The 17649-nt window shown below is 39.2% G+C and overlaps 1 protein-coding gene across 1 annotated transcript in view; it reads right to left on the minus strand.

Annotated features, from left to right (window-relative positions):
- Nucleotides 1-17649, minus strand: part of GABRA3 (gamma-aminobutyric acid type A receptor subunit alpha3) — a 249801-nt gene that overhangs the window by 24154 nt on the left and 207998 nt on the right. The window contains exon 7 of the mRNA XM_077146483.1: nucleotides 14830-14973. Coding sequence (XP_077002598.1) covers nucleotides 14830-14973 — 144 coding nt within the window. The remainder of the gene's footprint in view (nucleotides 1-14829; nucleotides 14974-17649) is intronic.

Below are 17649 nucleotides of genomic sequence, written 5' to 3' on the forward strand. Positions count from 1 at the left end.
CATACTTCTATTTTCTGTATTACTCACTCCTTTGGCATTTTCACCCAGCCAGTGTCATTAAGTAATACCTTGAATTTTGATGTTTTCCAAATATATATTTTCTGTTTAGCCTCTTCACTCAACTTTTGGCTTGCGTCTTCGGACACTTACTCTAAATTATCATTTGGGGGATCCAATAGGTATCTTGACCTAACAAGTTCAAATCTGAGCTCTTACTCTTACCATACACGTATCCCTTTCGAAACTGCTTCCTTCAACAGACTTCTCCATTTCAGTAAATGGTACCACTCAGGTGCTCAGATCAAAATCTTTAAAATCCTTAGCACCATCACTTCATCATTGCCATCTCCCCCACCCCACCTCTGCCATTTCTCTCTGCATCACTCTCACTCTGTGCTGCTATTTCTCTCACATTTGTGTGCATATGCACATGCATATGTATACATCCACACAAACACACAAAGATACCCAATAAGTCATCACTTCTCACCACCTCCACCAACACCACCCAGGTCTTCTGAGCCACAACCGTCTCTCACCTAGAATACCATAATAGTTTTCTAACTGTATCATGGCTTCTGTTCTTGCCCCCCATCAATGCATTCTTAGCCCAGTATCCATAGTAATCCCATCAAAACATAAATCAAAGCCTGTCTCTCCTCTGCTTAAGACCCTCCAATGGTTTCCCAATTCTCAGAGAATAAAAGCCCAAATAACTAAAATAGTCCACAAAATCTCATGCCTTCTGACTGCTCTATTACCTCCTTGTCAGAGCTTCTTATTTTATGCCTCTCCCCCTGCACCCATATTTGGTTTTGGCAGGTCTCCCAAGTGAGATAATTTCTTACTTTCCTTTCGTACCTACTCCCTTGTACCTAAATATAGGGTTCAGCCAAAGCCCAATAAACGATCCATATTTTGTGTGTACTCACATCCTAGTTTGTTTATGTAAACATGAAACATTTTTAATTTAGTAAATGTGATGGTTAGGTTCATGTATCAACTTGGCCAGGTGATGGTGTCCAGTTATCTGGTCAGGCAAGCACTGGGCTATTACTGCAAGGATATTTTGTAGCTAGTTAATAACCAGAAGGCTGGCTAATTAAATCATCAGTCCGTCAGTTGATTGCATCTATGGCTGATCACATCTGCAATCAACTGAGTGTCTTCCACAATGAGAGAATCCAATCACTTTGGTCTAATACAATCAGTTGACCGAATCCAATCAACTGAATCTAATACAATCAGTTGAAGATTTTTCAGGGGGGGGGGGTGTGTGACAATTTCAACAGTAAGAAGAGATAACTTTTGTCTCTACTTCAGCCAGCCAGCTTCTCCTGGGTTGTTCATCAAACACCCTCATCAGAGTTGCCAGTTTGCAGCCTGCCCTACGGACTCGTGCATTCCCACAGTTGTATGAGATACTTTTATAAAATCTCATATTTACAAATATCTCCTGTTGGTTCTGTCTCCCTAGAGAACCCTGACTAATATGGTAAAGAATCTCATACAAAACTGTAGAATGTTTTCCTCCTTATAACTGTAGTTTCTAGTTATCTCTGCTTCTTTTACAATCATTTTCTTTCTGTCTTTGTTCCTTCTCTCTCTTCTGGTGGCTCCATGTCTACTCCCTTTTCTCTATTTTTTTTTTCCCTTCACCTTCTCTCCCCACTACAAAGATACTGAGAAACATGTGGGGGCAGGGAGGGCATATGTGAATTCTACTTCCTGCAAGTTTTCTGTAAACCCCCACCTACCTTAAAAAATAAAGTCTGCTCTTTTAAAAAAGGCGTTGAGGGCTTATTTTTAATGACAAGGGACTTTGCTCAGCTTGAGCGATTTTCTCTACTTTCCATCTTAGTCTCCAGTTCTGAATATCATTTTATTAGTCCTACCTGTGAAATATTTAATATATAAAACATATGGTAAATATGTATTCATAAATAAATTATATTCTGTAGCTCTGAAATGTAAAGCAAGTGGACTTTTTAAAAGCTTAGCAAATAATTATTTGTTTCAAATAACTAAATATATTTTCTTAAATCCTTTCCTTTTCTTTCCTTCTCTTTCTGTCATGCTATCTCTCTTCCAAAGAGGTAGACTGGGAAGAGTTTCCATTTCTTCCCTAGCTTTACAGACTATCTAGGCCCAGTGTGAAATAGGCAAAGCAACAATGGAAATTCCACTTTGCATATTCATACGTTTTTACAATCTTGATAGCTTCTAAGGATGTAAAATTACAAGCTTAGCCAATTAATTCATTATGTCAATTAACTGAATGTGTTTTCTTAATTACAACTTTGATATTTTGTATCTCTATATATCCTCTTTTCTGCCAAAGTAAGAACTAAAGCTCTGAGTTGATTGGAAGATTTTTCCTAATTCCTCATTCAATTCCCCCCCTTGTTCCCCAGTTTATTAAGCTTATTAACTACCATCTGTGCTGTGTGTGAAATATTCAAGGGTACAATATAAAACATATAATGCATATGGATTCACAAATTAGTTATTATCTATGGATCAGAAATGCAGAACAGCTTAGCAAATTAATGCTTTATAACTGAATATATTTTCCTAAGGTGGATCATTATATTCCCTCCCTCCCTGTCTCTATTGATGTCCCTCTCTGTCTATTACAAAGGATGATCCTTTAAATGGTGCTTTAGCTTGTCTAAGCTGCTATCACAAATATCACAAACTGGTTTGTGTGTAAATAAGGGGAATTTAATATCTCATGGTTTTGTAGACTAGAAGGCTTACTTCTTTCTAGGGCTGGTAGCATGCTTGTGCTGGCTTACCACAACTCTTGAGGTTCCTTGGCTTGTATCTCTGCCTCCTGTCACAAGGCAATACTGTACTCTCTTTCATATCTGTGACTTCTGGATCCTCTTTGTAAGGCCTCCAATAAACTGGATTAAGTCCCACCTTCATTCACCCTCACTAGGCCACTTAGCTAAAAATAACAACTTCAATAGGTCCTGTTTACAATGGGTTCACATCTACAAGAATGCACATTAAGATGAAGAACAAGCATTTTCTGGGGTACATAGAACAAGTATTTTCTGGGATACATAACTCAATATACCACAAATGGTTTGGGGAAATTTCCCCTGCCTTTGCACTCCAGTCTATTAAGCGCCATCTGTGCTAAGTGTGAAATAGTTGAGGATTCAATGTAAAATGGATTTGCAACTCAGCTAGTTTCTAAGATTGTGAAACACACAAGATGATTTTTTTTAATAGCTTGGCAAATTAACTCATGATACTAAGTGGACATTTTTTCTTAAATCCATGTTTGGTATTTTTTTTTCCATCTATTTATCTCTGTTCCTTGTACTTTATCTTGCCCCCTGCATTCTTTTTATCTCCATCTTTCTGCCTTCTCTTCGCTTTGTATCTCTTTCACTCTCTCTCTTCCATATTTGCTAATTTACCTTTATCTATGCCACACATCCAAAGAAATAAGAAATATGATTATGATAATAATAAAACTGCTATTCTAGCAAGTATTTAGATTTCTAGGGAAGAGAAAAATAAGATCATATATCCAAACACTACTCCTAGAAAATTAATGAAATAATTTGTCAAATGGTATGTGAGGGGGGTGGATAGATCAGTGCTGAAAAGAGTGAATGGCAGCAACAAATAGCCACAGATTTTGAGGGATTTAATTCATTCAACTCATGTATGAATCCGAGCGAAGAGCAGGCGCCCTCTGATTGGTGGCAGAGATACTTCATGCTGATACTGACCGCATTTACAGGGAAAGCTGTAATTAATGTTCTGTTGCTGTTCGTCGATTGTGGGGTCTTGCGCTGACCCAGCTTTCATTAGTATGTTGGAGCCTACAAGTAGGAACCTATTCGGAACGCAGAAAGGAGTCCCCATAATTTTTAGAGTCACAATGAAAATAAATATATGAAGACAACTGTAACATTCATATGGTTCCTAAATCACCAAGTATAAAACAGTGTGCAGAGCAAAAAGGCTTCCTTACACACTGTCCCTAAGCCACGCATTTAATTTCTCCTCTCTTTAAGTACCTACTTCTTCTGCTTTCTAGAAATAGTGTGTATGTATATATATATACACAAACACACACACATTTACCTCTTCTTCTTTAGACTCCAATAAAGTGACAATTAAAGAAATTATCATTGTATAAACCCATAAAGAAAATAATGGGAGAGGCATCCAAGACTAAAAGGTTTCAACAAAATTGCAAAATTCCGAAAGTGCAGATGGTTGATGCTGAGTAACTTGGGCCTCAGCTTCGATCAGAGGCAGACAGGACACAGCTGAGAAAGGTATGCACCCACCCAGAAGCACCCCAGGGAAGAGCCAATCTCCAAAGGCACAATGACACTAACATGATATTTAGCCTCCCACACAGAAGAAAGATAATCAGAGTGTATTTTTCTAAAAGGCATTGAAGAAATTTTGCATAGAGAACTAGGGTAATTTAACTGGGTGGTGGATTCCTACAGAAGAAATAAAATTCCAGAAAATGACAGCATTTACAGTCACACTGATACAGATGCCCATTGCTGGTTTTCAACTTTTAAAATCAATCTATAGAGAAAGTACTGAAGACTTAATGATGGGTCTAGAGCTGTATTAGTCTCCTATTGGTGCTGTAAGAAATAACTACAACTTAGTACATGAAAACAACACAAATTTATTATCTTATAGTTCTGGAGGTCAGAAGTCTGAAATGTGTCTCACTGGGCTAAAATCAAGGTGTTAGCAGGGCTGCATTCCTTTCTGGAAGCTCTAGAGAAGAATGCATTTTCTTGTCTTTTCCAGCAACTAGAGGCTGCTTGCATTCCTTGTATTCCCTACTCTAAAGTATGAGTGCTTAACTTCAAAGCCAGCAGCATAACTCCAAGTATCTCTGCCTCTGTACCTCCACTTCCCTCTTATAAGAACCCTTATAAGGTCCATCTGAATAATCCAGCATTATCTCCTTATTTTAAAGTCAGCTGATTAGGAACCTTAATCCACCCTTACTATGTAAGGTAACACATTTATAGGTTCTGGGGATTAGGGCATGGGAATCTTTAGGGAACTATTAGTCTATCTACCTCAAGAAGTAAATGTACATTTTAATTTATTTTGATGATGTTAAACAAAATTTCACCTAACAAAAGTTGGAAAACAGAAAGATTGAGGGAACAAGCAATAAAGGTGATCATCTTATCTAGCTATCAAGTCTTAAAAAGAGAATGGCAGATGGGAGGGGAGGGAGGAGATAAAGTGAGTTAAGCACTCATACTTTAGAATAAGGAATACATATTTGATCTTTAAAGTTGAAAACTGAAGAAGCGTCAGCATGAGTATATCATTTAGGGCTATGGAGAGGACCAACAAAAGTAAATATAAATAAAAGAGAATTGAAACTTTTCAGTATAGACGTTTCTGTGATATTTGATTTTTTCTTGATTTCTTTTTTTTCTGTTTTCTTTTCTCTATTATATCATTATTACTAAAAAGGAAAGAGGAAAAGAAACATATTGAGATCATGAGTGTACACTTGACAGCCAGGTTTCAAAACCTTGCTTCAACCACTTACCAACCATGTGATCCTGGGAAAATTATTTACTCTCTCTGGGTAAATGTGGAGTAACCATAATCTCTTCCACAATGCCCTTTCATGGCTTTGATCAACAATAACAAGGTAAGAAAGACAATATTCTGTGTTGCCAAAGGTGAGGAGAAACTGGCATTCTCATACACTGATAATGGCAGTATGAATTATTTAACCTTTCAGAAGAAAAATTTGTCAATATGTATTTAAAAACTTAAAAATATGCCAACTCTCTGAAATATCAATCTCAATATTCTTCTTCTATTGTAGGCAGATAATTATAGGAACAAAAAGATACATGAACAGAGAGGAACTTCACATATTTCCATAGTATTAAAAAACAGAAAATAATAGTAGATGATTGGCTAACTAAATAAAGTTCTATACACTTAAGACCATGAAAAATGAAGATATTATTTTACTGAGTTTCCTGATTAAATGCAATACTTCCTAGTGATAACAACACCTATCACATTACTGTCAAGAATGCCTTGGGGCCAGACTTCCAGGTCAAGATGGCGGCTTAACAACATGCGCGTTTTAGTTCGTCCTCCAGAACAACTGCTAAATAACCAGAAACAGTACAGAACAGCTCCTGGGGCCACGTCAGTGACCAGACACACAGCGTACCCCAGTCTGGATCAGCTGGACCAGCTGCGAGCACCCCCCAAAACCGTGAGTTCCCAAAGCTGCGGCGGCCAGCGCCCCTCCCCCACAGGCCACTTCCCAGAAGGGAAAGGAAAGGACTTTACCAGCAGCAGGGACTGGGCACAATCAAATGCCAATTGTGGAACTAATTAACAAATTCTGACTACTAAAAATAGGCCCCCAGCTTAGGTGAACCCGATCAAAGCGGAGGTTGCTCATTTTTGCCCCGGCACCAAGGGGGCAGGACTGACAGAAAAAGGGGGAAAAAAAAGAAGGAAACAGGTTTTTGTGGCTGTGTATCTACAAAGGCTTGACTGCCTCTGGATACAGCAGCAGGACTTTTCAGGCTACAACTGCCCCAGGCATAGGCAGAAGTGAGCTCTTTTGGGGGCTTATCTGGAGCTTGTGCCTTCCCCAGGGGAGGGGTGAAGCCCCACCCAGGTGGAATCCCTCCATCAAGGAATTCAGATACCAGGTCTTGGTCATTTGAAGCCATTAAAACCGGCCTACAACCTCTCCTCTGTCTCCACCACGCCCCCAGCAGGGAGAGTCTGCCAAAGTTAAAGGTACTGCATCATCTTATGCTGGTGGGACCTGCAGTCAGACAAGCACCACATACTGGGCAGGATAAGAAAAACAGAGCCCAGAGACTTCACAGGAAAGTCTTTCAACCTGCTGGGTCTCAAGCTCAGGGAAAACCGACGCAGGTGACTCTTTCCTCCTGATAGGAGGCCAGTTTGGTCTGGGAAAATCTGGCTGGGGTCTATAATATCTAAGCAGACCCTCCTAAGTGTGTGGGGGGGAAAGGTACCACACAAGCAGGGCAAGAAACAAGAAAACAAGAACTGAAAAATTCTCCTCTGTTAAACAAAACCTAAGCTAAAGGTTCAGATAAAGCTGAACAGAATGTCAAAGAACAGATAGACAACAAATTCATCCAGCAAGAAAACCCTAGATAAAAGAAGTGAAAGCAATCTCCAGAATAAACTAATTAAGGTAATTAAATGCCTAGACACCAACAAAAAATAACAAATCACAGTAAGGAAATTGAAGATATGGCCCAGTCAAAGGAACAAACCAACAATTCAAATGACATACAGGAGCTGAAACAACTAATTCAGAATACACGAACAGACATGGAAAACCTCATCAAAAACCAAATCAATGAATTGAGGGAGGATATAAAAAAGGCAAGGAAGGAACAAAAAGAAGAAACTGAAAGTCTGAAAAAACAAATCACAGAACTTATGGGAATGAAAGACACAGTAGAAGAGATGAAAAAAACAATGGAAACCTACAATGGTAGATTTCAAGAGGCAGAACATAGGATTAATGAACCAGAGGACAGAACATCTGAAATCCGACAAGAAACAGAAACTATAGGGAAAAAAATGGAAAAATATGAGCAGGGACTCAGGGAATTGAAGGACAATATGAAGCACATGAATATATGTGTTGTGGGTGTCCCAGAAGGAGAAGAGAATGGAAAAGGAGAAAAACTAATGGAGGAAATTATCACTGAAAATTTCCCAACTCTTATGAAAGACTTAAAACTACAGATCCAAGAAGTGCAGCGTACCCCAAAGACAACAGAACCAAATAGACATACTCCAAGACATTTAATAATCAGAATGTCCAAGGTCAAAGAGAAAGAGAGGATCTTGAAAGCAGCAAGAGAAAAGCAATCCATCACATACAAGGGAAGCCCAATAAGACTATGCGCAGATCTCTCAGCAGAAACCATGGAGGCGAGAAGACAGTGGGATAATATATTTAAATTATTAAAAGAGAAAAACTGCCAACCAAGAATTCTATATCCAGCAAAATTGTCCTTCAAAAATGAGGGAGAAATTAAAACATTTTCAGACAAAAAATCACTGAGAGAATTTGTGACCAAGAGACCAGCTCTGCAAGAAATACTAAAGGGAACACTAGAGACAGATACAAAGACAGAAGAGAGAGGTGTGGAGAAGAGTGTAGAAAGGAAGACTATGAGTAAAGGTAAAAGGAAGGAAAATTAGATATGACATATAAAATCCAGAAGGCAAAATAGTAGAAGAAAGTATTACCCATACAGTAATAACACTGAATGTTAATGGATTAAGCTCTCCAATCAAAAGACATAGTCTGGCAGAATGGTTTAAAAAACAGGACCCATGTATATGCTGTCTCTACTCCAAGGTCACGAGGCCAAGGACACAAATGGACATTTACATGTTTATAGCAGCATTATTAACAATTACCAAGTGATGGAAACAGCCAAAATGTCCATCAACAGACAGTTGACTAAACAAACTGTGACATTTGCCTAAGATGGAATATTATGCAGCTGTAAGACAGAATAAAGTTATGAAGTATGTAACAACATGAATGGACATTAAGGACATTATGCTGAGTGTGATTAGCCAGAAACAAAAGGGCAAATACTGTATGGTCTCACTGACATGAACTGACGTTAGTGAATAAACTTAGAATATTTCCTTGGTAACAGAGACCATCAGGAGATAGAAATAGGGTGAGATATTGGGTGATTGGAGCTGAAGGGATACAGATTGTGCAACAGGACTGAATATAAAATCTCAGGTATGGACAGCACAATACTACCTAACAGTAATATAATTATGTTAAAACACTGAATGAACCTGCATGTGAGAATGATAGAGGGAGGAGGACTGGGGACATAAATGAAATCGGAAAGAAAGATAGATGGTAAAGATTGAGATGGTATAGTCTAGGAATGCCTAGAGTGTATAATAATAGTGAAATGTACAATGTACAAATTTAAGAAATGTTTTTGCCTGAGGAAGAACAAAGGAATGTCATTATTGCAGGGTGTTGAAAATAGATGATAATTAATACTTTAAAATATCACCTTATGTGTGAGACTAAAGCAAAAAATGTTTATTTGTTACAAAATTTATATTTTGACTAGAGCATTTCCTAATATAACTCATGTAGATAGTTTGAGTGAATGTCATAAGTACTTGGAATCTCAGGTAGCATATGAGATTTTGTTGGTTTGTCCAGAGTGATGCCCCGATGAATCCCAGAGTGATTTGATCAGTGACTGGAAAAGTATTTGCAAGCCCCCTTCAGGGAATGGTGAGAGTGGGGAGAAATTCAACCTCCCCAAGTTGAATTCTTGATATTCTCTCAAGCAGTGTGGACAACCAAAGGTATAGGCTGAGCCCCCAGTCTTGGGGTTTGTTCACATGAAACTTAACCCCACAAAGGATAGGTCAAGTCTACTTAAAATTTAGGCCTAAGAGTCACCCCCAAGAGAGCCTCTTTTGTTGCTCAGATGTGGCCTCTCTCTCCAGCCAACACAACGAGCAGTCTCACCACCCTTCCCCTCTCTGCGTGGGATATGACTCCCAGGGGTGTGGACCTTCCTGGCAACGTGGGACAGAGATCCTGGAATGAGCTGAGACTCAGCATCAAGGGACTGAGAAAAAACCCTAGAATGAGCTGAGAATTAACATCAAGGGATTGAGAGAAACTTCTCGACCAAAGGGGGAAGAGTGAAATGAGACTAAGTGTCAATGGCTGAGAGATTCCAAACAGAGTCGAGAGGTTATCCTGGAGGTTATTCTTATGCATCAAGTAGATATCATCTTGTTATTCAAGATGTAATGGAGAGACTGGAGGGAACTGCCTGAAAATGTAGAGCTGTGTTCCAGTAGCCATGTTTCTTGATGATGATTGAACAATGATACAGCTTTCACAATGAGACTCTGCGAATGTGAAAACCTTGTGTCTGATGCTCCTTTTAGCTACTATATCAGCAGAAGAGTAGAACATGTGGAATAAAAATAAATAATAGGGGGAACAAATGTTAAAATAAATTTAGTTTGAAATGCTAGTGGTAAATGAAAGCGAGGGGTAAAGGGTATGGTATGTATAATCTTTTTTTTCTCTGTTATCATTTTATTTCTTTTTCTGTTGTCTTTTTATTTCTTTTTCTAAATTGATGCAAATGTTCTAAGAAATGATGAATATGCAACTATGTGATGATATTAAGAATTACCGATTGTATATGTAGAATGGAATGATCTCTTAATGTTTTGTTTGTTAATTTTTTTAATTAATAAAAAAAGTTAAAAAAAAAAAGAGATGGAAAAAAAAAAAAGAATGCCTTGGTCCTAGAGGGTACTTAATTTTAAAAAAATTAAAGTAATCAAAGCAAGTAATAATGAATGGATGTCTGTTCTAATTGGTAAAAATATTGTTACTTGGCCATGCCCAGATCAAAATGGTGGCGTAAGGTGCATCAGGGCTCCTTCCCCCTTCAGAATCTTTGAACAACCAGCAAGAACTGGCAGAAACATCTTTCCAAAAACTGCAGGAAATAGTTAAAGGAACGCAGTAACAGAGAGAATAACAAATCAAGAAAAAGGCCACCTATAAATGGTTAACTGATGGTGTTCTGGCTGGCCCCTCCCCCAACCTCTCAATGGCTCAGCATGGAGGCAGCCTGCTCTGGAAGTACACATTCCAGGTCCTAGCCAGATCCCAAGTCAGGTGGGAGCAGAATAACCCATCATGCATATACTAGGAGCATGCATGCCTGACCCAAATCTTTTGGTGGTGGACTGAGAGTCTTGATGATCCAGAACTTCTCCTCAGTGTAGAAGGTGACTCACCAAGCTCCCCTACAGAAAGCTGTGGGAGAGTAGTGAAGTCAAGCAGCCTGGGGCAAGGGATTGCTAGATGTAAAACCTACAGTAAAGTTCCCAGGACTGTGAGGAAACTGTCTTAGGGAAGAGAAGACATTCTGTTCTGTGTAAACGAGGGAATTCCTAGGGCCACTCTCTCTTGCTCAAGATAAAAGTCATGTGCAGAAAGAATTATAGTGGCCCCCATGCTTTGGCTTGAGCTATTCTGCAATTGATAAGCCTTGAAGGAGAGCATTCCCACAGTTAATCTTCAAAGACTGGGAAAGGCATTTTCCTTTTTGTCCTTTATTTTTGTTAGCTTCTGGCATCCAAGAAAAAGGTCTGTCACAATACTAGCCAGATACAAGCTTCAGGAACAGATACCTCAGAGTCTAAATTTGAGTGATAATATGCTAAAACATAAAAATGTTCAGGTTTCAACAAAAGCTTAGAAAACATATAAAGGAATAGGAAGTGATAGACCAAGCAATGGAGATTAACATATTAGAAATTATCGATGAGGAAGATCAGACCTGGGGCATTCCAGACAAAGACTTAAAAAATGGTCCTAAATATGCACAAAGAGCTAAAGGAAAATGTGAACAAAGAACTAAAGAAAATCAGGAAAATGACAGATGAACACAAAAGAGAACATCAATAGAGAGGAGGAAATTATGAAAAGGAAGCAAAGCTGAAGACCACTGTAACCGAAATTTAAAATTCCCTAGAGGGGTTCAGCAGTGCATAAAAGCTGGCAGGAGAAAGAATCTGTGAACTTGAAGATAAGAGAATTGAAATAATGCAATGTGAGAAGCTGAAGGAAGAAAGAATGAAGGAAAGTGAACAGAGCCTGAGGAACCTATGGTACACCATCAAGCGTACAAATATACACACTGTAGAGTCCCAGAAGGAGAAGAAAGAAAGGAAGGGAGAAAAAGGCCAAGGGAATGCTTTTTAAAATGGCTGGTAATTTCCCAAATTTAACAAAAGACACTAATACACAAATCCAAAATGCTCAATGAACTCCAAGCAGGATAACTCCAACTGGATCCTCAGGACACCAAGTTATAATTAAATTGTTGAATATCAAAGAAAGAGAATTCTGAGCCACAACAGAGAAGCAACATGTCATGTATAAGAAAGAGAATTCTGAGCCACAACAGAGAAGCAACATGTCATATATAAATGAGCCTCAGTAAGATTAAGTGCATATTTCTCATCAAAAACCATAGGGGCAAGAACATAGTAGGAAGACTTATTTAAAGTGCTGAAAGCAAAAAATTGCCAAACAAGATTTCTGAATCTGGAAAATTATCTTTCAAAATGAGGGAGGAATTAAAACATTCTCAGGTAAACAAAGGCTGAGGGACTGCATCATCACTAGACTGGTCCTACAAAAAAATGCTAAAGGGAGTTCTGCAGGTTGAAAGGAAAGGATGCTAGACAATTGATTGAAGCCACATGAAGAAATAAAGATCTCTAGTGACAATAATGACACAGGCAAATATAAATTCCAGTACTATTGTATTTTGATTTGTAATTCCACTTTTTGCTTCCTACAGGAACTAAAAAGCAAGTACATAAAATGTAATGATAAATAATTGGTTTTAGGCTCATAATAAATAAATATGTAATTTTCAACAAGAACTGCATAGAAGTGGGGGATGGAGGGGTGGGGAACATAGTTTAGGTGTGTTCTTGATGTTAGGTTGGAAACAAAGGAAATGTGATTGCTATAGATTTAGCATGTTAATTTAAGCTTCATTGTCCTCACAAAGAAAATATCAGAAATTATACAAACGCATAGAGACAGAAAGTAGAGTACAGTTTAACAGGGGTGTGGGGCAGGGGCAACAGGAAGTTAATTCAAAATAAGTGCAGGGTTTCTGTTTGGGAGGAGGGAAAGTTCTAGTAACGGATGGTGGTGAAGGTACTGTAATTGTGCATGTGATTAATCTCACTGAATGAAAAGGCTCAAAAGAAAGGCTCAAATGGATATTATTGGGACATAAGAAAAAATGGGAATTTAGAGTGGAAATTTTTATCAGCATTAAATATCTTGAACATGATAACTGACCTTAAGAGGATTACATAAGTGAATATCCTTGTTCATGGGAAATGTACTTTGAAGTATTACGTGTTAAAGGAGCATGATGTGTGCAACACGCTCTCAAGTGTTCAGAAATAGACAGACAGACAGAGAGAGAGGGAAGGAGTGGGAGGGAGAATGATATGGCAAAGATGGCAAAATGTTAAAATTTGTGGATCTGGGTATCTGGGGGCTGGGGTATGTTGGAGTTCTCCATATGGGTTTGTATTATTTTTGCAAATAAAAAGTTTACAAGTATTGCTAATGAATTGCATGTGCAATTTATTGGGGGTTGTACATGTTTATTACATAATACAAAATCAAATAGAAAGAGCTTATAAAATAGTAACTATGGTATGACCCCATTTATGTAAAAACATATATAAAAATGCAAAGGGAAAAAGTGGTTCTTAAAGGTCATACAGCAAAATGTAAAGAAATCAGTTCATGTATCAAATTCTTCTAAGAGTTTTCCAGTAGCTGAAATTAGAGAGTATCTGAATTTCCATATTGATGTCTGCTGGTGCCCTACTTCCCCACGGCGGGCGCGTACCTCGCCTGTGACAAAGCAGGCGGGGTGCTTGTGCCCTGTGCAGCGGGAGCTGGGGCTGCCGGGCCCAGTGATCCCTGTCGCCGGAGCGGAGGCCCGGCGGGGCCGCCCGGGAGGGAGGGAGGAGGGGAGCAGCGCAGGGAGGCGTGCGGGAAGCCGCCAGAATATTCCAGGTGCCAGCGGGGGGCGAGGGGGAATCCCGAGTCAGTGCCTCGGGCCCAGACCCTGCCCGGAGGAGGAGGGCCCTGCCAGGACCTGGGGCAGCACTGATTACCCTCAAGGGGGGCGGGGGGGGGGTGTGGCCTGGGACACGTGCTCCTGCTCTTGTACACTGTGTGTGTGTGTGTGTTTGGGGGCACTGCTCGTGTGGCCATGGGCAGAGATCGTGTGTGTGTGTGTGTGTGTGTGTGGTGGGGGCGGGGGGTTACATGCTCTAGGACCCTCGTCCCAGGCTCAAAGTTCACGCCCTAGGATGTCCCCGGGAGGCGGGCTGGGGAGCACACAATGTGAGCCTCCCCCTTGCATTGAGGAAACCCCAGTCGTCCAGATGCCACGTTCCCAGCAGGCAACTGAGCCAAGATTGGCGCCCTGGCTCGCAGCATGGAGATGAAAACTCGGGCCCAGCCCGGCCCAGGCATATGCGCTGGGATCCGCGAGTCTTATGGTACAAAAGCGACCCCACCTACCCGCAGCCTCTCCTCCACATCCTACCCGGAACCACTCGACACTGCCCTGAGCGTCTCGCCCGCGCACCCATGCCTCCTAAGTCTTGATACCTCAGGTATCGCATTTCTCAAGAATAGCCTTTCTCCACACCTAATTCCAAATCTCTAAATCCTGTCTGTCCCTCAAAATCCCATTTTAAATGCCAGATACCCTTCCCTGGTCCGGGGGTAGAGGGAGAAGTGGGGAGGGAGACAGGCAAGGTCACATACTGAGACATCCCAAGGAGAGGGAACAGATACCTGCAGGTAACGAAACAAAAGTGCAAGACTATCTTCCTTCATTTACCATCGTAGATTCAGAGACTTTTCACTGAGACGAGTGTTGCTAGAGAATTAATGTGGAAAACTCTCATTCTTTCTCAGCAAAAATTATTGTAAGACATGTGGATCCCAGGATATGCTCCATTTTGCCAAATACGCTTTTTCCTGTGCTTCCATTTCCTCATTGTAATAGTGCCCATATCCCAATACTGTTGTGAGGATCGAAAAAGTTATTGAATGTAAAGCCCTTAAAAACAGTAACTAGCAGATGGTACAGAGGACAAAAGCATTTGTTAAACAAAATAAATAAATACCTGTGCTAGACCGAATTATCTCTGTCCCAACAACATGACCCAACAAGTCATACTGGTTCAGGCGAGAGCCATCCTGTGCCACTTCCACAGATTTGTTCTTCCCAAGAGTCCAAGAGTAAACCACTTCGGCTGTTGTATAGGCATCTAAGACAGAGAAGGGTCAAGAAGAAGAAGTTGAAGGAAAAGGACAATTACCTTTATTTATTTACTTATTATTATTTTATTTACATGAGCAGGAACTGGGAAGTGAACAAGGGTCTCTGGCGTGGCAGGCGACAACTCTGCCACTGAGCCACCATGGCCCGCCCAGACAATTACCTTTGAAAGTAAACTTACATGAGACTGAAATGCAATTTCCATTCTCAAAGACTTCTGGATATGTGCTCTGTTTTCAACTACAGTACATTCAGCCACCCACCAAATAAACATTAAACTACTACAGTATATGCTGGGTACACAGAAATGAACCTGAAATGGTCTCCTTCAGTGACTCACAGACTTCTGAACTGCCAAAAATTGTCAAACTTTTCCTTTTCCTGGAGGGTAGAGAGTAGGGGCAGGGAGGGAATTGTTAAAAAGATTATGTAATGCTGTTAATATTATCACAAACTCAGTTGCTTACAGGAGCGGGAGAGTTTCCTTGAATGAGTTAATCAGGTTGGTTGTAAGAAAAAAAAAATGGCTAAAATGTAATAAAATTTTCTTTAATTAATTAAGGGTTGAGCATATGAGTGGATGCAAAAAACTTCATACCACTTATTTTAAATTAAGAAATGAAAATTCCCATATTAAAAAAATAGCACAGTTAATGACACAGGTTTCTCATTACCACTTTGATTTGCAAACCAGAAATTTGACACCTTCCCTTTAATGCAGAGTGTTACTGTCAGGTCTTGGGTACTTGGAGTTGCAATGTGGAATACAGAATTTAGTATTCAGATTAACTTTAACAAGGGTGTGGGTAACTGAAATGGTGGGGTAATGGAGAGTAGGGGGCTATTTATTTTTAGTAAATATCTTAAAGGAAAAGAGCTGTATACATATGCATATGGGTGTAACTATGTATCTACACACACACACACATATATACACATACATCTCTATATGTACATATATATTCACACACATATACACATATCACACACACTGTACTGGTGTATTTTCCAGACATGGATTTTATATTTTATTTTATATTTAGCGTGAGCCCCCTGCCCTAACTCAGGCACCTAGACTCAAAAAAACGGTAGCTGACTACAGTAGTGTTAAACCATTTCACCCAAGTTTTTAGTTGTCTGTGGTTCAAGTCAGTGGGAATCTCTAAATCAGGTTCCCAAATAAGCTCTGTTTAAACTTTTTGCCACAAAACAAATAATTCTTGATGAATATGCCAATGAACAAGCATAATACTATGTCCCTGCAAAACTTTGCAACATTGGATATAAGTTTCCAAACAAGTCTGACATTAACACCTTTTCAAGGGTACTAACTATGATATACTTTCATTACATTTTTTCAATATATGTAAGTAAACCATTTTCTGATTTGCCTGCAATGGGCAACATGTCCAAAAGTCCTTCATTCACATAAAAATTTTCATGGACATCATCAAGGTAGATAACTCTCTAGTAATATTCAAACATGTACTCTCAGAAACTGCAAAAGAAATGCCATAAGAAATTTAATTTTTACCCATAATTTGCCCTTCATATGGTCTCAGTCATTTCTTCAACATACTAACACCAGTACTTCTATTAGACACATAATGTCTGCTGCAATTAATACATACTTTTATAAATTTGGCATTTATAAAATGTTTTGATGTCTGGGAAGGTTTATTTATTGAACACATAACTGCATTTCCCAGCAGCAACAATTATTGTGTCTCAAAACACAAAACCTTTTGAACTTCTAGTTTGTGTTTTTTTTAAGTTAATGAAGATTTTCCTTGTATATCTTTTCCATATACCAATCCCAGTATTTTATAATAGGATACAGAATTTTGATATCTGATGCTTTGTTATTTCAACGAAGGCATAGTTTATATACATAGTAAAGGTGTAGAAAAGCTCCTGATTTCTATAAGGAAGTACAAATAACCATATTTTTTGTAAAAAAACAGTTCTCTATGTCTATCTTTTCATTGTTTTCTGTTTCAGTTTTGACACATGAGCACAATAACGATTTGACTTACCTCTTAATTTTATTTGGAGCTCTTAATTCTACTATAAGTAAAACAAGTGCAAGTGAGCTGATTAATGGGAACCTACACTGGACTCTGTTTTTCAGGGACAGAGTAGAAAGTGACGGGGGTTGGGGAGAATGGGTTAGCAACTACCTTTCTAAAAGGAACAGCCCCTGCTTGGGCCCCAGCTGAATGTGGCTATGTGGAAATGTGAGCCCAACGTTGTCGTATCTTCTGATTCCACAAAACAATGAACAAGTGGATTTTTAGGTGAAATTTCCAAAATGTGAAATCTTGGTAAATAATTTTTAAAAGTTCTAAACATTGTTCAGGTTGAATAAATTACATCTGGAAACCCCAATTTGTAAACTCTGGTCTAGAGACCTCTTCCTATGGATAGCTATGATTCCTTGTGATTCAGCCTTGGAAACACACCATCCTCTACTATCTGTGGGGATTCTAGGGCTCCCAACTAAAACTGTAGATCCTTAAAGTACCAGCATGAAGAAGAAAGAGAAATTCTCTTCTCAGCACACTTCTCATACCTTACCTAATATTCTAAGATCATCATGCTAGGACTGTCACAGGGCTATTAGTGAAATGATTTTATGTCAGATGTTCAAGATATTTTTTAAAAA

The sequence above is a fragment of the Tamandua tetradactyla genome, chromosome X (genome assembly GCF_023851605.1).
Source record: "Tamandua tetradactyla isolate mTamTet1 chromosome X, mTamTet1.pri, whole genome shotgun sequence".
Classification (NCBI taxonomy): domain Eukaryota; kingdom Metazoa; phylum Chordata; class Mammalia; order Pilosa; family Myrmecophagidae; genus Tamandua; species Tamandua tetradactyla.